Source organism: Eleginops maclovinus, chromosome 21, assembly GCF_036324505.1.
Source record: "Eleginops maclovinus isolate JMC-PN-2008 ecotype Puerto Natales chromosome 21, JC_Emac_rtc_rv5, whole genome shotgun sequence".
NCBI lineage: Eukaryota > Metazoa > Chordata > Actinopteri > Perciformes > Eleginopidae > Eleginops > Eleginops maclovinus.
Window position 1 is genome coordinate 505001 of NC_086369.1, and position 20000 is coordinate 525000.

A 20000-nucleotide genomic window follows, 5' to 3' on the forward strand; every position below is an offset into this window, starting at 1 on the left:
TATGAAACTCTATTGATCCAAACACAGAGAGACTGAGGAATGGATGTTTATGTGTGTTATGTATTATTATGGAGTATGGCAACGTACACACAAACTAAATCAAATCATTTAACACAAGTAAAATCACAAGTCATTGTCCAACAATCAAATATAACTTCTATTATGAAGCCGCTCTACTCTGTTTCCTCTAATGTTTTTGGGAGGCAGATCATAAAACTAGCCAAATAAAATAACAAAAATAGCCCAAAATAAGTTGTTAATTATCTGTTTTATTTCCACTTCATATTTCACTTTCAATCATTAGCTAAAGATGCAAATATGTGGTATGGGGTTTAATGTCAAGTGCACAACAAGTATCTAAAAGCGTTGTTAGATCCCTCTTAAAATATAAATACAAAGACATAAAACCGTGCAGAAGCAAAACAGGTATAAAGTAGACCTCCTATGGTGCGTTCAGGTGCTTCATGAGCGAATAAAGACAGTGGGTTTCAGGTTAGAAGACATGACCTTCACTATCTCTGATGGATGTTGTTGGTGGTTTCAGGGAACGTTAGCATAAGCGATAGAACACACACACACACACACACACACACACACACACACACACACACACACACACACACGTACACACCCGTATACACACATACACACACACACACACGTACACACACATACACACAAACACACACGTACACACACACACACACACACACACACACACACACACACACACACACACACACACACACACACAATCGAGTCATTTGTCCATCTCTTCCTTCGAGTCCTTTAGAAAAAAAGATGTCCTTTTGTCCATTGCTGTCAATCATTTACAGCTCTGTGTGTGTGTGTGTGTGTGTGTGTGTGTGTGTGTGTGTGTGTGTGTGTGTGTGTGTGTGTGTGTGTGTGTGTGTGTGTGTGTGTGTGTGTGTGTGTGTGTGTGTGTGTGTGACATAGCTCAGCTCTCAGTTTGATGGATGTTTGAAGCTCTTGCTGCTGTCACACACACACACATACACACACACACACACACACACAAATTTGCCGTGGATCAAAGTGTGTGTGTGTGTGTGTGTGTGTGCTGCTTCATGACACTCAGCGGTTATGATACATAAAGAGATCAAATGTTTATCAACACGATACGGAAACTCCTTTATTGTGCACACACACTTTCCATTGAAACGGCTGCAGAGAGACGGAGGAGTGCAGTAAATGATGCAAGAAATTGAATTAATTTGTTAGTAAAACACAAAAGCTGTTTTAAAAATGTTAGTCATTTTGTCCAATAATATGAATTTAGAGTCTGATGTGTGGATAGAGTTGGACTCTGATATGGATATTAAGTATCCTGTGTTCCTTCAGAGGTGAACAGTAAGAGTGTCGTCTCAGCACGGAGATATTTCTGTGTTTAGACGCTCCGCTGATCCTCGCTCTCCTAATTGGACTTAATAATCGAGCACAGAGCACTTCCTGTGAGATCCTCTGCATTATGCATGCTCCCTTCACACGGTTTCATCACTAAAATAATATCCTCTATTTCTGCCTCAGAGTTTCTTCGAGGGCCAGTCGGCTCCGTGGGATTCAGCCAAAAAGGACGAGAACCGAATGAAGAACCGCTACGGGAACATCATCGCCTGTACGTACCGATCACTGAGACTCAGATATACACCGGGTCAGGGGTTTGAAACTGTCTGTGGTAATGCCAGGCTCAACGGCTCGGTGTAACTCCTGTAGTATCAGACAGATCAGGTATTAATATTACAATCAGGGGGGGACAGAACTAGGGTCTGGATTTTAGACTTGTTAGTCCTGATTTTGGTCTTATTAATCAAGACCTGCCCCTTAGTATGGGTCTTAAATCTGCACATGACTTAGGACTTGTAGCATCTTGACTTGGGACTTCTGGGTCTTCAAATGGTTCTTGACCTGGGACTTTGGACTTGTTGGTCCTGGTTTAGTACGTCTGGTTTATTTTTTATAAAGTGAAGATGCCAGAACCTCCTCTGCTTTACACTTCTTCTGTCAATACATTTTCAGGTAGGTATTTATTGACATAAATATCTGTCCTTTGATTTATGAATGCATCAAATGAAAGGTTTATGAATAAATCTGTTGTTTAATGAGACATAATTAGATCTATTCTAGTTTTATTGACTTTATATGTAATTACATTTAGTGTTATTATACATTGTGTAATAAAGTGGTTATTAATTTATGATTACATCGTTTATTTATTCAGCAGAAGCTAATTACACGTGATTATTTTCCAATTATAACTGTGTGTGTAGACGACCACTCTCGTGTGCGTCTGCAGCCTCAGGATGGAGAGAGCGGCTCCGACTACATCAACGCAAACTACGTGGACGTGAGTAACACACACACACACACACACACACACACACACACACACACACACACACAAAGTTTACTTTCCTTTAAAGGTCGATCTGGTCGACTCTGTTTCCATGGTGACGCCTGCCATCAGTCAGTGTCGGGTGGTGTTGACTCTGTAAACAAACGACTGTGTGTGTGTGTGTGTGTGTGTGTGTGTGTGTGTGTGTGTGTGTGTGTGTGTGTGTGTGTGTGTGTGTGTGTGTGTGTGTGTGTGTGTGTGTGTGTGTGTGTGTGTGTGGGCCTTCTCTCCAATGAAACCAGACGGTATAAAAGCATAATTTGATGTTTCTTTAATCACGTTTTTGGATATTTTCGTCTCTAATGAAGTGTCTCCTCTGCTCTCAGGGATATCACCGACCCAATCACTACATCGCCACCCAAGGTAAGCCCCGAAATCCCACTATAAATATACTCTAAATACACCTTTAATAAGAAGCAGTGTGTGTGATGTTCTGTGGGTCAATCATATTTAAATATTTTGCAATTCTTTCTTAAAATATTCAATTTTTGTCACAGAATTCTTCCTTTCACTCAAAATGAACTCCAAGATATTCCAACTTTTCTCTGTTAATACTAACATGTTCAGGTCTACATTTATTTTAAAAACATTAATATCTGGGTTAAAATCCCTCAAAGCATTGTGGTATCTGTAGTTCATAAACCCTTCAATTACCGCCTCACTCCACCAGCATGTAGTTACATCCACTGTCCACAGTGGGCGCCACATAACACACCACTCAAATCTGAAGTCATAAAAACATTTAATCTGACTTCCAGAAACCTGCACACACACACACACACACACATATGCATACATATACTCACCATTTCCTCCCTTGAGGGGTCAATATAGTTTTAGCCGAATTGCGGGGTTCACACACACACACACACACACACACACACACACACACACATCCATCCATCCTCCTGAACAAACCTGAGTGTTTGTGCGAACATGTCAGTCTGTGAGCATGAATATTGAGTGTGTGTGTGTGTGTGTGTGTGTGTCTCTGCAGGCAGCAGATTCTCGCTGTAAAACACTTGAGGACAGGAATGGATTAGCATGAACTAATTAGCTCGTCAAAACACAGACTGTCAACAGTGATTAAAAACATGTTCCGTGTGTGTGTGTGTGTGTGTGCGTGTGTGTGTGCGTGTGTGGGTGCGGTTAATTTGAATTAATGAAAAAGAGTCATTATAATTCATGTACAGCTCCGGTGTCGCCTGCTGATCTGCCGTCTAATATGAAGTTGTGTGTGTGTGTGTGTGTGTGTGTGTGTGTGTGTGTGTGTGTGTGTGTTGCAGGTCCCATGCAGGAGACTGTGTACGATTTCTGGAGGATGGTTTGGCAGGAAAACACCGCCGCCATCGTCATGGTAACAAACCTGGTGGAGGTGGGGCGGGTGAGTCCACACACACATACACACACACACACACACACACACACACACACACACACACACACACACGTTGATTGTTGTGGCCATCTGCTTGTTGTTATTGTTCGTCGAAGTTTGGGACTTCATTTCCCAGAGTGCATCTGTCAGTCTCCGCTCTTTGTGTCTCCGCCTCTGTTGTTGGAAAAGTTTAAACTCCTGCGTGGATTCATTTGCATTTTTCAACAGAGATTTACATTCGTATGGAAGTAAAACTCATCGTGGTTGATGCATAAACATAAACATGGGGTAATTAAACTAAACATATATTTAAAATAGAAGAAAACTACAATAACAATATGAAAATGAACTTCAGAAACACTTCTTTGAAAGCTGAATCTGAAACACAGAGAAGATTTAACCTGAGATTAACTTCCTTACAGACACACACACACACACACACACACACACCTGCAGGCGTGCTCCGGGTCCCAGCTCTCATTACCCAGAAGGCACCAGGGATCCAGGAGAGCTGCAGAGGGGGATTCTGGGATATATCCAGCTGATTATCAGTCACAAACACACGCACACACACACACACACACACACTGTCACTTCAGCCCTGCAACCCCCCTCCGTTCACCTCATTTGTTGCCGTGGCTACGGTGTGAATAGCGCCGCAGTAATTAGCTGTTAATGAGTGAGGGGCGGGGCCTCTAATGAGATTTTAATATCAGCTGTTTAATTAATGAGCCCATTTAATGCTGATGAATAAACACCAGATTGTGTGTGTGTGTGTGTGTGTGTGTGTGTGTGTGTGTGTGTGTGTGTGTGTGTGTGTGTGTGTGTGTGTGTGTGTGTGTGTGTGTGTGTGTGTGTGTGTGTGTGTGTGTGTGTGTGTGTGTGTGTGTGTGTGTGTGTGTGTGTGTGTGTGTGTGCGCAGGTGAAGTGTTGTAAATACTGGCCGGACGACACGGAGATCTACGGCGACATGAAGGTGACGCTGATCGAGACCCAGCTGCTGTCAGAGTATGTGATCCGGACCTTCGCCGTGGAGAAGGTAACACACACACACACACACACACACGCACGCACGCACGCACGCATGCACACACACACACACACACACAGTAAGGAAGTTTCATGGTGGTGTATATTACTTACATTTGTTTCCTCTCTCTTTCTGTCAGCGGGGCGTTGCAGAGATCAGGGAGATCCGGCAGTTTCACTTCACCGGTTGGCCGGATCACGGTGTGCCTCTTCACGCCACCGGCCTGCTCGGATTCATCCGACGCGTAAAGGCCAAAACCCCCCCGACAGCCGGCCCTACCGTGGTCCACTGCAGGTACATACTAACTTACATTACAACTTATCACGACCCTGAAGGCAGCATCTCCCTGGTCCACTGGGACTCCTCATCAACACCACTAAGCTAAAGGCGGCTAATGTGTCACAGCAACCACAAATCAGTGTTAATAAGTGTGTGTGTATGTGTGTGTGTGTGTGTGTGTGTGTGTGTGTGTGTGTGTGTTTCAGTGCGGGGGCAGGGCGTACAGGCTGCTTCATAGTGATCGACATCATGCTGGACATGGCAGAGCGAGAAGGCGTGGTCGACATCTACAACTGCGTCCGAGAGCTGCGAGCGCGCCGGGTCAACATGGTGCAGACCGAGGTAACATCGATAATAAATCAACTTTTTAAATCAAAAATCATGATGAGATCAAGTAAACTCATTCTATTAACACCCACCCCATATCATGGGAGCATCATGGGAGATGTAGTCCCAAAAATCCTCGATTTTCACCAGATCCCACCGTCGACCACAGGGGGCGCCACATCCACCCTAACTGAAATCTTTCCTTTTTTTTACTTTTAAATGTTACTGTCAGATAAATGCAGACACTATAATAACACACACATACACAGAAATACATACACACATACTTATTTTCTACACTTTGAGGGGTCCACATATTTCAGGCGTATTGTGGGGTCCACACAAAAACACAATCAATCAGAATACCTTTATAGGTGTCATAGAGGGGAAAATTGCCATTGTTAGAGCAATAATAAAGAACCACAAATATTAATTAAAAGGAAAGCATGGATAAAGTAGTGTGGTAGCAGTCAGGTGATAGTGTTAAAAGCGGGAGTATAGAGTAAATTGCAGTTATTTTCAGATGTATTACAGCAGTTGAACTGTCTATGTTAGGGACACACACATATAGACTTTCAAAAAGGGTTTCTATGTCTTGATTCTCACACTGTTTTATTCCTTCGACACACACACACACAGTCGGGTTGTTATTGTTCCTCAGTTCCTCTGAAGTCTGACAATAGTGACGGACGCACCGATGACCTTCTCTTCTACCTTTAATGTCACTCCTCCTCTTCCTCTTGACATAAATGTTTTATGAAGTGACATTCTCCCTCGGAGCTGACGCTTCCTCTCTCCGTCGCAGGAGCAGTACGTCTTCATCCACGACGCCATCTTGGAGGCGTGTCTCTGCGGCGACACGGCCATCCCGGCCAATCAGCTGCGGTCCGTGTACTACGAGATGAACCGATTGGACCCGCAGACCAACTCCAGCCAGATCAAAGAGGAGTTCAGGGTAACGTGTTTTCTACAGTTCAGTATGTACAAAAACAGACTTAATATTGGTTTTAACTGTCTAATGGTTTTTAAAAAGCCAGTTATAAATATTAATAATATATCAAATTAATATATTTGTGACTTCATAATAAACTTTAATTCTGCGGTTAAAAATATTTGTTATGGCTAATAAACAACCAAAAATACAGTTTAAATTGTAAATAAGTAGTAAATAAATGCTAATCAACCATTATTTCTGCAGATATACATGATACTAACTTATTTCTAACATATTTACAGTTATGAACTAAATAAGCCTTTATTAATGGGTAATAAACCAAGTAAAGCGATGATTTTAATATGTAATTATTGGTATTTAATGACAATATCTGCAGGATGATTATATTCTGTATTCTTTTTATTATTAATAGCATTGGTGTTTATCTGCTCAACTGTTTAAACTACTACTGATTATAATACATTTCATATTGACTGGTTTAAACTGAACATGGTGATGGTTTTTAGTTTGTTGGGATGTTAATATTGATTATTTTTATTATTGAGTGTGTTGTTTAGTATTAGTTTATAGACTCTGAACAGTGGGATCATATTAATGATTATTTTATTATTTATGTTTTATTGTGCCTTTTAGGCCAATAGTAGGCATGAGCCGCCAGCTCTACCAATCAACCCAATCACCCCCCAGTGTTGATTGAATTTAATGTTTTGAGATTATTATTGTTGATCAGACGCTGAACATGGTGACCCCCACGCTGCGGGTCGAGGACTGCAGCATTGCTCTGCTGCCGAGGAACCACGAGAAGAACCGATGCATGGACGTGCTTCCTCCGGACCGATGCCTGCCCTTCCTCATCACCATCGACGGAGAGAGCTCAAACTACATCAACGCTGCGCTCATGGATGTAGGTGGAAGACACACACACACGCACACGCACACGCACACGCACACGCACACACACACACACACACACACACACACACACACACACACACACACATACTCGCACACACAGGGAGTTAACTGCAGCGTTCTGCCAGTCACATGGGCTTCTCAGACAAAATTATTTGGGCAGTCCACAAACAGAGAAAGTCAATTGACACTTATATTAGTGTTTACTGATTAATTAAGCATTAAAGTAGCTAAAGGATTCAAAGAGTAAAGGATCATTTATTGGCTTTTTAAAAAGGGAAATGCAGTTTAAGTCGATTATGCTTCAGTATAGTTTTTTAATTAGCAAAAGGAGGAATGTAAACAAAGAATTTGGCCGACAATTAGTCCACTAAGAGCAGGCCGCCGCAAAATTCAGAATTGGAAAAATATTAGAAAAATTGACAAGAAGACACAGTTAATGGAGGTCTAAAAAACTCAGAGTCTTTGCGTGTAATTTCAAAGCTGTTAAGATATCAAAGCTCAATAAAATACCATTTCCTGCTGAATGACCATGTAAGGGCGTGTGTTTCCTGCTGAATGACCATGTAAGGGCGTGTGTTTCCTGTCGCAGAGCTACAAGCAGCCGTCAGCGTTCATCGTTACCCAGCATCCTTTGCCCAACACGGTGAAGGACTTCTGGCGCCTCGTCCTCGACTATCACTGCACGTCCATCGTCATGCTGAACGACGTGGACCCCGCACAGGTACACACACACACACACACACACACACACACACACACACACACACACACACACACACACACACACACACTATAGATGGATTAAGACCTAATGATTCTCAAGGTAAAGAAAATAAATAATTGTGTAAGACTTTAAAAGACAAAGTTGGACTTATTAGAAGCAGATTTATACTGTATATATATTTTTAGCGGCTGGTCCCAGGTCAGCCTGAGCCAGCCCCCACTATAAGCCTCACCACAGAGTCCTAACTCCGTCTTCCTGTCCCAGTTGTGTCCTCAGTACTGGCCTGAAAACGGCGTGCACCGCCTCGGCTCGCTGCAGGTGGAGTTTGTTTCTGCGGATCTGGAGGAGGACGTGATCAGTCGCATCTTCAGGATCTACAACACGGCCAGGGTGCGTTCGTTTTACGCTCTGGCACCTCCCTTTGCCACCCGTCTGTTTGTTTTACTCTGATGACACTCTGTATATGACGTTAAAGCCTGCTCTTGGACTGGACTCTGTCTCCACTGGCACTGGTCTTGATAGATTATTTGAAGAAGATGAGGGCGACATCATCTCAATAACTAAATATCTAGCAGACAGAGTCAACAGACCCCCCCTCTTTGTCAGACAGGGTGTGTTTAATTTTGACCCCTTTACGTCCTCAGGTATTCGGGGCGTGTTTGATTTCTGTCTCCAGTTTTTGATCCAAACCTCCGTTTCTCTCAGACTCGGATGCGTTTGATTTAACCCCCCCTCACCCCCCCGTCGCAGTGTTTGATTTGTGCCTCGTTTCCTCCCTATGTCTCACTAAATTTTGGCTGTGTTTGATCCAGCCTCCCCCTCCGCCCCCCCACCAGCCTCCCGATGGCAGGTCGGATTTAGCTTTCAGTGCGTTTGATTCGAGCGCGTTCTCCTCCCTGTCGGCTCACATTTAGGTTAGAATCGGTTAACCCCCCCCCCCCCCCTCAAAATCCTCCTTCTGTTTGTCTCTTTATTCTTTTATTCAATTCTTACATCTCCCTTCCTTTCCTATGTCATACTTCTCCTTCCCTTCACCCCTCTGCTCCTTTCCTTTTCCATGACCTTTTTCCTTTCCTTTCTTGACTCCTTCCTTCCTTCTTATCCATATACATCCATATTTCCTAGGTCCTACTTCCTTTTCTTACCTCTTCATTCCTTACTTCGCATTTCTTTATTTTTTCCTTATATCCTTTTTATACATCCTTATTTCCTTCACTCTTTCCTTTCCTTTCCTTCTCGCCTTCCTTCCTTCTTCCTTCTTATCCGTATCCATATTTCCTTTCCTATGTCCTTCTTTCTCTTTCTTTTTTCTCGCTTCCTCCATCCTATTCCTACTTGATTATTTCCTCCCCTCATCTCTTGTTTTCTTTTCCTTTCCTAGCTTCCTCTCAGCATTTGGCTTTAGCTTCCAATGTATTTTACTTTGGTTGGTTGTGTTTATTTTTTCGCCACACTCTCCTACGGTAAGAGTGCGCTTGTTTTAACCCGCCTCCTCCCTGTTCAGCCTCAGGACGGGTACCGGATGGTGCAGCAGTTCCAGTTCCTGGGCTGGCCGATGTACCGCGACACGCCCGTAAGCAAGCGCTCCTTCCTGAAGCTCGTGCACCAGGTGGACAAGTGGCAGGACGAGTACGACGGGGGGGAAGGACGGACCGTGGTGCACTGCCTGTAAGGGAGTACTACTTCACAAATACACATCACAGAATACTTTTTTACTACTATTCATATTGTTGAACCCTGCTATACTCCTCAAGATATAAGGTCATACTTATTGATGCATTTTAACTCAGTTTTACTCCTGAAAAAAATCTGAGTTCATTTGTGATGGTATGTCTCCATCTGGTGGCCAAAAGGGGGAAACACAGGCTGAAATAAAATCTCCTCTCCTTGTCTCTTCTCCTTGTCTCTTCTCCTTGTCACCCCTCCTTGTCTCCTTTCCTTGTCTCCTCTCCTCAGAAATGGCGGGGGTCGCAGTGGTGTGTTTTGCAGCGTCAGCATCGTGTGTGAGATGTTACGTCAGCAGCGCTGCGTCGATAACTTTCACGCCGTAAAAACTCTGAGAAACAACAAACCAAACATGGTGGACCTGCTGGTAACACAATCATTATTATGAATTACTATTATTATTATTATTATTATTATTATTATTATTATTATTATTATTATTATTATTATTATTATTATTATTATTATTATTATTACTATTATTATTATTATTATTATTATTACTATTACTATTATTATTATTATTATTATTATTATTATTATTATAATTATTATTATTACTATTACTATTATTATTATTATTATTATTATTATTACTATTACTATTACTATTATTATTATTATTATTATTATTATTACTATTATTATTATTATTATTATTATTATTATTATTACTATTATTATTATTATTATTATTATTTTAATTATTATTATTATTACTATTATTATTATTATTATTATTATTATCATTATCATATCATTATTATTATTATTATTATTATTATTATTATTATTACTATTATTATTACTATTATTATTATTATTATTATTATTATTACTATTATTATTACTATTATTACTATTATTATTATTACTATTATTATCATTATTATTATTATTATTATTATTATATAATATTAGTAGTATTTGTTAGCATTTATATGATTGTCTTATTATTATTATTATTATCATATTTTAACATTTCTCTTGTTCCTTTAATGAAAATGTGAAATATTATAATTAAATACAAATAACTATACCCTATACAATACTATTTATTAATTGTGATACATTAATAGATATCTTTATGTTAAATGTATATTATTATTTATTTTAATAGTGATAATGCACACAAATAAACTATTCATTTAGAATCGATTTAAATATAAAGATATTGCAATTTAAATGAAATAAATTGATATAAATGTTTTGATATCTTAAAGTTAATATATTATTCCTATATAAATACATTAAATATTATTATGTCATTACTAAGTTAAGCTTTCAGAGTCATTCATTATTTGTATTTTATTCAGTTTTTTTTTAAATCATAGCTTTAAAAATTATACAAATGGAATTTTCTGACATTTTTGGGGGGATTTCTGGTCCTACAGGAACAGTATAAGTTCTGCTATGAAGTCGCTCTGGAGTATCTGAACTCTGCTTAAACCCAATGAGAGGAGAGGAGACAAGGAGTCGAAGAAAGGAGGAAGGAGAGGAGGTTTACTACTGACTGCAGGAGGAAGAAGAGGAGGAGGAAGAGGAGGAGTCTTTGCACTGCCTTGTTTGAACTCACCGTGTCATTTTTTTATTTTTGTCGTATTGATGAACCAAAACATCTCGTGGTTTCTGCTTTTCACTCCGAGTGGAGCATCCTGTCAGCTTCGCGGGATATTTGTGAACTCACCTCCACCTGTCTCACCGCTGCTTTAAACAACTTCCTGTTTACATTTCTCAACGCACAGCAACACGCAAGCTGCTGGAATATTTTAAGTAATGTTTTCAATGTTCTGTGTTGCTTAAGGTTCATGCAGTGCTCTCCAAACACCAAAGAAAAAACGTTTTATTATTTGAGAAAATAATTAGGTAAAAAATGTTTCCTCAATACGGAAAAAATATTTAGTTAAAATGAAAAAATACTTTGTAATTCGGGAGAAATATTACGTGAAAAGGATAAATAGGAATAAATAAAAATATAAACTTTTTAAATTGTTTATATTTTCTCTGTTTACATATTACTGTGAATAATGAGAAATATCTTTAATATGAGAAGGATTTAAAATAATACAGACTATTTTCTTTTATTCTAACAAGAAAATAATCACGAAACAAGGTTTTATACTCATGGAAACATTTTAAATTCATTAAAAAAACACAGCTGATCGGGAAAAAACAGTTTAATATATGAAAACATTTCTTACAATTTAATTTATTTTGAGGATTTTCCAGAAAAAAACTCATTTAAAGTCACTTTTCGGGAATTGGGGAATATTTGACGCTGTTTTAAAACCGTTCGGTTCTTTAACAAGCTCACATGTTATTTAATTACAGCCATAATTACTTAAGCTAAAGGGTTCGTTCCTCAGCTTTCAGTCTCCGAACTTCGTCTGGTTTTTATCAAGATATTTCAGCGTTGGTTTCACTGTCGTCCGTCTTCTTCTTCTTCGGTGGTGTTTTCTTCTCCTGAGTTTCAGGCAGCTGTTAATATTGTACATAAGGAAGCAGGAAGCAGAATATTTATTCCTTCAGTCTTTTCGATGTCGTGCTGTTCTCGCAGCGCAGAGAGACAATCACAGAGTGCAAAAAACATCGGAAACCACATCGGATTGATTCACCTTTATAACGACACGCGTCAGCATTCACACGCAGGAAGCCCCTGATGTAGCACAACAACAACAAATACATAATAACGTATAATATTCCCAATTATGAGAAAGTATTCCAAGATTAAACACTGAGTCGATCAAAGCTTGTGTTATTTACGTTATTTCCATTAAACGAGTCATGTTTGGTGTTATTAGAACACGGTATCGGCTTCTCTTAATCACTGTTACTCTCATATCGTCAGTTTTTTAAAGGGACTTTGATTTGGTTTGATGGAGACGTCCATCAAACCGGGGCTGCGTTACATCCGTTCCTGCTTACTTGTCCTGTGGTACAGCTTAAATTACACAAACACTAAACACAGAGTCGGTCCTTCCGTTAAATGCGTGGTTTTGAAGTGACCCTGGTCATTAAAGGCTCTGCTGCTGACGAGAACATTATTGTAATGAAAGCTTTTATTTATGTTGTATGATTATGAAATACTGCAAATAAAAATATGTATACACTCTTAAACCAGAGGCTGTCTGTCTGCCTGTCTGTCTGAATAAGCCTTCGACGTACAATAACTATTTTATTTTGTCTTAAAAGATTAATCAAATAAAAGTGCAAAATATTGTATACCCCAATACACTAACCAGCTTTGGGTATTTGATCCGATTACTGGTTTCTGTATTTTATTTTATATTATATTATATATTTACATCTATGTCGTCATGAGGGTCAGGAAATATGTTGTTCCCAGTCTGACCAGCGGGGGCGGAGTCACTCACTGCACACTCATAACAAACGAGTGAGAAGAAGAAGAATCACTTCCGGTACGGCCTGTGTTGTCGGCGGCGTTTTTCTGCTAAAGAAGTGAAATCAGTTTAATGATTTAAATGTATTTATTCATAAATTAGATTAAAATCCTCTCGGGACATTCATCCCTCCTCACGCTGCTGCCAGGCCGCTCCACTCGCAGGTAACTCGGACCCTTAGTTTTCTGTGTGTCGGTGTAAAGGCTGTTATGTGGTGTTAGCTTAGCATGTTAGCATATGTGGAAACGTTACTTCTTCAAATAATAAAGTGTTTTAAAAATGTTTTTTTTTATTTTAAAATCATTATAAAGTTGCTTTTTAGAGAAATGATTATCGAGAGACGGAAAGCTAAAAAAAACACACGCTTTATTATGATATTTTATTTATTTATAATTAAACTAAAACAATGCTTATGTTTTACAGTTAGGTTAAAGAATTCAATTATATTAAATAATAAAATACTTTTTTAAAATTTGAAACTCATTAAGAAATATTCTTAATGTACAAAAAGCTAAAAAATAAATAAGCTTTATTAAGATATTTTATTTATTAATATCTAAAAACAATGCTTATATTTTACAAAAAGTCAAGGAATATCATTACATTTTCTCCAAACTAATATCTAAAAATTGTCCTAAAAATATGTAATTTTAATAGTATATGATGATAATGATGATGAAAAAATAATAAGGAATAGAGGAAAAACACCCCGATATCTTGATAAATTATTACAACTCAATTCATTTTTATGAAACTGTATTTCATCGTTATTGTTTTTACAGGGACCGTCTTAACACTTTTTATTTTATTTCTGTTTCCTGCAGAGATGTCTTCTGAAGAGCCGCTCTGTGAGCTCCTGCTGAGGGGGGAGGAGGAGGGAGAGAGCAGGAGGGAGGTGGGCTGCCAGTGGGAGAATCCAGAGGAGGAGACGAGGAAGGAGGAGACGAGGGAGGTCGGCTGTCAGAGCGACTCAGCAGAACGGAGAGACGCTGCTGTCCAGGTGGACCTGCTGACTCAGCAGCTGGGCTGGAAACACACAGGTGAGACACAGTGCAGGTACAGTATGTAGAGTCTCTACTTTAAAGAGTCCTCTCCTGCTGATGTTCAGGTGTATATCAGTATGTAGTGTCTCTACTTTAAAGAGTCCTCTCCTGCTGATGTTCAGGTGTATATCAGTATGTAGTGTCTCTACTTTAAAGAGTCCTCTCCTGCTGATGTTCAGGTGTATATCAGTATGTAGTGTCTCTACTTTAAAGAGTCCTCTCCTGCTGATGTTCAGGTGTATATCAGTATGTAGAGTCTCTACTTTAAAGAGTCCTCTCCTGCTGATGTTCAGGTGTATATCAGTATGTAGTCTCTACTTTAAAGAGTCCTCTCCTGCTGATGTTCAGGTGTATATCAGTATGTAGTGTCTCTACTTTAAAGAGTCCTCTCCTGCTGATGTTCAGGTGTATATCAGTATGTAGTGTCTCTACTTTAAAGAGTCCTCTCCTGCTGATGTTCAGGTGTATATCAGTATGTAGTGTCTCTACTTTAAAGAGTCCTCTCCTGCTGATGTTCAGGTGTATATCAGTATGTAGTGTCTCTACTTTAAAGAGTCCTCTCCTGCTGATGTTCAGGTGTATATCAGTATGTAGTGTCTCTACTTTAAAGAGTCCTCTCCTGCTGATGTTCAGGTGTATATCAGTATGTAGAGTCTCTACTTTAAAGAGTCCTCTCCTGCTGATGTTCAGGTGTATATCAGTATGTAGTGTCTCTACTTTAAAGAGTCCTCTCCTGCTGATGTTCAGGTGTATATCAGTATGTAGTGTCTCTACTTTAAAGAGTCCTCTCCTGCTGATGTTCAGGTGTCTATCAGTATGTAGTGTCTCTACTTTAAAGAGTCCTCTCCTGCTGATGTTCAGGTGTATATCAGTATGTAGTGTCTCTACTTTAAAGAGTCCTCTCCTGCTGATGTTCAGGTGTATATCAGTATGTAGTGTCTCTACTTTAAAGAGTCCTCTCCTGCTGATGTTCAGGTGTATATCAGTATGTAGTGTCTCTACTTTAAAGAGTCCTCTCCTGCTGATGTTCAGGTGTATATCAGTATGTAGAGTCTCTACTTTAAAGAGTCCTCTCCTGCTGATGTTCAGGTGTATATCAGTATGTAGTGTCTCTACTTTAAAGAGTCCTCTCCTGCTGATGTTCAGGTGTATATCAGTATGTAGTGTCTCTACTTTAAAGAGTCCTCTCCTGCTGATGTTCAGGTGTATATCAGTATGTAGAGTCTCTACTTTAAAGAGTCCTCTCCTGCTGATGTTCAGGTGTATATCAGTATGTAGAGTCTCTACTTTAAAGAGTCCTCTCCTGCTGATGTTCAGGTGTATATCAGTATGTAGAGTCTCTACTTTAAAGAGTCCTCTCCTGCTGATGTTCAGGTGTATATCAGTATGTAGAGTCTCTACTTTAAAGAGTCCTCTCCTGCTGATGTTCAGGTGTATATCAGTATGTAGTGTCTCTACTTTAAAGAGTCCTCTCCTGCTGATGTTCAGGTGTATATCAGTATGTAGAGTCTCTACTTTAAAGAGTCCTCTCCTGCTGATGTTCAGGTGTATATCAGTATGTAGAGTCTCTACTTTAAAGAGTCCTCTCCTGCTGATGTTCAGGTGTATATCAGTATGTAGAGTCTCTACTTTAAAGAGTCCTCTCCTGCTGATGTTCAGGTGTATATCAGTATGTAGAGTCTCTACTTTAAAGAGTCCTCTCCTGCTGATGTTCAGGTGTATATCAGTATGTAGAGTCTCTACTTTAAAGAGTCCTCTCCTGCTGATGTTCAGGTGTATATCAGTATGTAGCATCTCTACTTTAAAGAGTCCTCTCCTGCTGATGTTCAGGTGTATATCAGTATGTAGAGTCTCTACTTTAAAGAGTCCTCTCCTGCTGATGTTCAGGTGTATATCAGTATGTAGAGTCTCTCCTTTAAAGAGTCCTCTCCTGCTGATGTTCAGGTGTATATCAGTATGTAGAGTCTCTCCTTTAAAGAGTCCTCTCCTGCTGATGTTCAGGTGTATATCAGTATGTAGAGTCTCTCCTTTAAAGAGTCCTCTCCTGCTGATGTTCAGGTGTATATCAGTATGTAGAGTCTCTCCTTTAAAGAGTCCTCTGTATCACTGAGACCACACATATGTTTATGAACTGATCACAGTGTGGTATAATCATAATAAGACCTGTACTTTCTCTCAGGTTCCTCTGAGGTGCTGCTGCAGTGTTTCGCAGTGAGGTCTGATGGTCCTGACGGGGGGGCTCTGCTGCAGCACTGCACCAACCGGACTAGAACCAGGACCATCAAACCCCCCCGCAGGAGGAGCCCCCCGCCCCTGAAGAGGAGGGCTGCCCCCCAGAGGAGGACCCCCAAACAGAGTCCGGTACAACGCCGCCGCCGCCAGGGGGTCGGCTGTTACTGAGCCCCCCCAGGAGGAGGAGGAGGAAGAGTCGGATGTGGTGCAGGAAGACTCGGGTGACCCCATCTGGACTCCACCTGGGGGGGGTGAGAGGCTTCAAAAAAATCTCAAAGACATTTATTTTTTATCTTTTTCTTTATAAAGTACTAACTCCTTCCTCTCTGATATCTGCCCCCCCCTCAGATGGCTCTCCCTCAGCTCTTGAGGCGGTGCAGCTGGACTCCAACTCCCAGCATGCTCCTCTGCCCCAGGTGAAGCTGGAGCCAGGCAGTACCATGTGTGAGGTGTGCGGTAAAGTGATGAAGAACAAGGCGAGCCTGGCACGTCACTCCTTCATCCACACCGGACAGAAACCATTCGCCTGCCACCTCTGCGAGCTGCGCTTCAACCGCCGGGATAACCTGCAGCACCACCTGACCCGCCTGCATCCCGATGGCGTGCTGCGGCGGCAGCGTCATCGCCCGGCCCCCGCCTGGCTCTGCGCCGCCTGCGGGAAGACCTTCAGCTGCCGCTCCCGCCTGAAGACGCACGAAGTCATCCATTCAGGGGTGAAGCCGTTCAGATGCGACCGCTGCCCCAAAGCCTACATGAGGACCAACGACCTGGAGCACCACAAGAAGATTGTGCACGTAGATGGCGGCGCTGAGCCCCCCCCACCCAGCTCGTTGCTCTGTGACTTCTGCGGCAAAGAGTTCCAGTGCCGCTCGCAGCTCGCCGTGCATTTTCAGGTTCACACGGGCGAGCGGCCGCACCTCTGCGACATCTGCGGCCGCAAGTTCGGCCGGCAGTACCAGCTCAATCGCCACAAGATCCTGGTGCACAACAACCGGGCCAATGGGGACCCGCCACCCGACTCGCCGTTCCCCTGCAGCATCTGCGGGAAGCGCCTGAAGTCGGAGGCACTGCTCGCCGCTCACTGCCGCATCCACTCGGACGAGCGGCCACACCGCTGCAGCCTCTGTCTGCGCAGCTTCCACCACGCCGCCTCCCTGAAGCAGCATCATGCCCGGGTTCACCTGCGGCTCAGAGCCAATGGTGCACAGCACACTGGCCGCAGGAAGGGCGTCATGCCGGCCAAGGCGTTCCCGTGCACGATCTGCGGGAAAGTGTTCAAGTTCCGCTCGTTGCTGTCCAGCCACTCTCTGATCCACAGCGAGCAGCGGCCGTACGGCTGCGACTTCTGCAGCCGCAGCTTCCGGCGCCTCAGCCACCTGAAGCGGCACCGTGAGGTCGTCCATGCCAACGGGGCGCGGGCGCCGCAGTCCTTCGTCTGCCACATCTGCGGCAAAGACAAGAAATGCCGCTCACAGCTGCAGCGACACGTCATCATCCACACCGGGGAGCGGCCGTACGGCTGCGACCTCTGCAGCGCACGGTTCAACCGCAGCGGGAACCTGCAGCAGCACCGGAAGCGCATGCATGGTGTGGGGGGGGTAACCGCTGAGGAGGCACTGCCCATCCTGTTTGACGACGACATGATGCCAGCCGTCACGTACAAACAGGAAGAGACCGTGGTGGCTGTCGACGCCACAGGCTGCGAGGTGATCGAGGAGACGGACGCCGTGCAGCAGATCGGTCCCTGAACACGTCTGCACTGAGCCGGACCCCCACCCCCCACGCTGCACTGCTTTAAAGCTTTGACTTTTCATTGATGAACCTGAGACTGACGCATGTGGTTGTCCTGCCCGAGGAGAACATTTGCAGCTGGACAGACATTAGCTGAATGCTAGCAGTCCTGCACTCAGAGACGCACGTTAGAAAAAGTGTTGTAGTTTGTCTTAAAGATGAACTCTTTAATGAACACTGAATAAAAGACTTATCGAACGTTCCTCACTTCTCCTTCCTTTCTTTTTCATGAAGTAGTGTTGAAAGCATTCGAATGGAGGCTGCTGATTGGTTATTACTGTACACCTTGCTGTCATGTCATTTTTTACCCTTACCTAAAAAATTAAGTTCCGTACATAAGGGGGACCCTAATCTAAAGAGGAAGTTCTGTATAGTATGTTGAAAATATGGGAATAAACATATCATAGTATTTTAAAACATGAGGAAATGTTCTATTTAAAGTAGACCCTCTGTAATCTAACCACAGTAAAACCAGGATGAACTTTTCTAGACGGACATTTTATTTACAGAACATATTGAAATCTTCCTTGCGGTGGTATTTAGTTAAAGCTGGGTGATATAGTCAGACACATCCAGGCCGCTACTCTGGTTGTCCAGGTACTCCAGCACCACCTCTCCCCCGTTAAACAGGGGGGTTTCTGGGTGAGAGAGCAGAGAGACCAGGGTGTCATCCATCCGGAGAGCCTCCCCCGTCTGAGGGTGGCACAACCGCAGCTTCTACAAATGAAGACGAGAGAGGATAACGGTTACACTGAGTCAACAGATGTGATTTTATCAGGAAATATCAAATGTGTGTTAATGACACTTGGGAGAAAAGCAACAAAGAAATGTCTCGATGTTTTCTCCGCGATATTCAACCAAATAAACGGGATTCTTTTGGGGTATTTCAGATTTCTCAACATTGTCCTTTTTTATTATATTTGGGACGTAGTATAAATGTACCTTTTTAAAATAACTACTACATGCTGTACCTGGATTTTGTAATTAAAAATACATTACACATTTCATTTTCATCCAAGTTAAACTCTGACATTTCCCATGATGTTTAAGACATACTAAACTTACTTCTATATTTTTAAACATACTACGCTTAGGCTATTTTCGACAAACTGTCCTCTTTTGTATTATTTTAGGAAGCAATAAATAAGAAAGTGAAGGGTAGTCTCAGATCAGATCGTTACCTTCGCTGTCAGGACGTTGTTGCTGTTCTTCAGGCTCGCCAGAGAGGCTGCATAATCCACCACCTTCCCCACGCTCCACTCGGAACAGAAGAACATCGGCTGGCTTGAGTCTTTGGAGTCCTTCGGCAGATAAACCTGGAAATAAGTTCTCTCAGTCTGATGATACAAGAGGGACAGGTGGAGAACAATTGAAAAGACAGAATCCAGAACAAGTTATCATCACACTGCTGGGTCTCAGGTCTCCCTCTCCGGCAGTGGGTTATACAGGCTGCATGTCAATGGTCTGCAGAGGCTCAAACCCAAAAGTTCTAGAACATATATTGACATCACTCATGCTCCTATTGGCAAGCGCTCCAACAAACTGTAAGTGATAGGCTAAGGGGCGGGACATCTTTAAACACGTTGACCAATCACAACAGAGCCGGCCAGCTAACCAATCCGAGCAGACGACACTACATACTGATACACACCTGAACATCAGCAGGAGAGGACTCTTTAAAGTAGAGACACTACATACTGATATACACCTGAACATCAGCAGGAGAGGACTCTTTAAAGTAGAGACACTACATACTGATATACACCTGAACATCAGCAGGAGAGGAC

The 20000-nt window shown here is 41.9% G+C and overlaps 3 protein-coding genes across 6 annotated transcripts in view; 2 read left to right on the forward strand and 1 right to left on the reverse strand.

The window, feature by feature from the left end:
• Positions 1 to 12866, forward strand: part of LOC134884048 (receptor-type tyrosine-protein phosphatase mu-like) — an 84996-nt gene extending 72130 nt beyond the window's left edge. The window contains 14 exon segments of the mRNA XM_063912646.1: positions 1549 to 1636; positions 2289 to 2365; positions 2740 to 2776; positions 3700 to 3797; positions 4714 to 4830; positions 4961 to 5115; positions 5307 to 5442; positions 6233 to 6382; positions 7113 to 7286; positions 7887 to 8018; positions 8286 to 8411; positions 9526 to 9689; positions 9978 to 10113; positions 11141 to 12866. Coding sequence (XP_063768716.1) covers positions 1549 to 1636; positions 2289 to 2365; positions 2740 to 2776; positions 3700 to 3797; positions 4714 to 4830; positions 4961 to 5115; positions 5307 to 5442; positions 6233 to 6382; positions 7113 to 7286; positions 7887 to 8018; positions 8286 to 8411; positions 9526 to 9689; positions 9978 to 10113; positions 11141 to 11194 — 1644 coding nt within the window. The 3' untranslated portion in view covers positions 11195 to 12866.
• A 308-nt stretch (positions 12867 to 13174) lies between these two features.
• LOC134884210 (zinc finger protein 888-like) lies at positions 13175 to 18415 on the forward strand. The gene is made up of 4 exons (XM_063912923.1): positions 13175 to 13311; positions 13972 to 14187; positions 16370 to 16673; positions 16771 to 18415. The coding sequence occupies exon 4, from the start codon at positions 16863 to 16865 to the stop codon at positions 18168 to 18170; it is 1308 nt and encodes a 435-aa protein (XP_063768993.1). The 5' UTR covers positions 13175 to 13311; positions 13972 to 14187; positions 16370 to 16673; positions 16771 to 16862; the 3' UTR covers positions 18171 to 18415.
• Positions 18416 to 18692: 277 nt separating this feature from the next.
• Positions 18693 to 20000, reverse strand: part of zfand1 (zinc finger, AN1-type domain 1) — a 6726-nt gene continuing 5418 nt past the window's right edge. For 2 of the 4 annotated variants that reach the window (XM_063912925.1, XM_063912927.1), the window contains exons 7-8: positions 19395 to 19529; positions 18693 to 18930 (exon numbers count right to left, since the gene is read on the reverse strand). In XM_063912925.1, the coding sequence (XP_063768995.1) occupies positions 18757 to 18930; positions 19395 to 19529 (309 nt within the window). In that variant the 3' untranslated portion in view covers positions 18693 to 18756. Of the gene's footprint in view, positions 18931 to 19394; positions 19551 to 20000 lie in introns of all 4 variants that reach the window. The other 2 variants (XM_063912924.1, XM_063912926.1) reach the window with 1 other exon arrangement.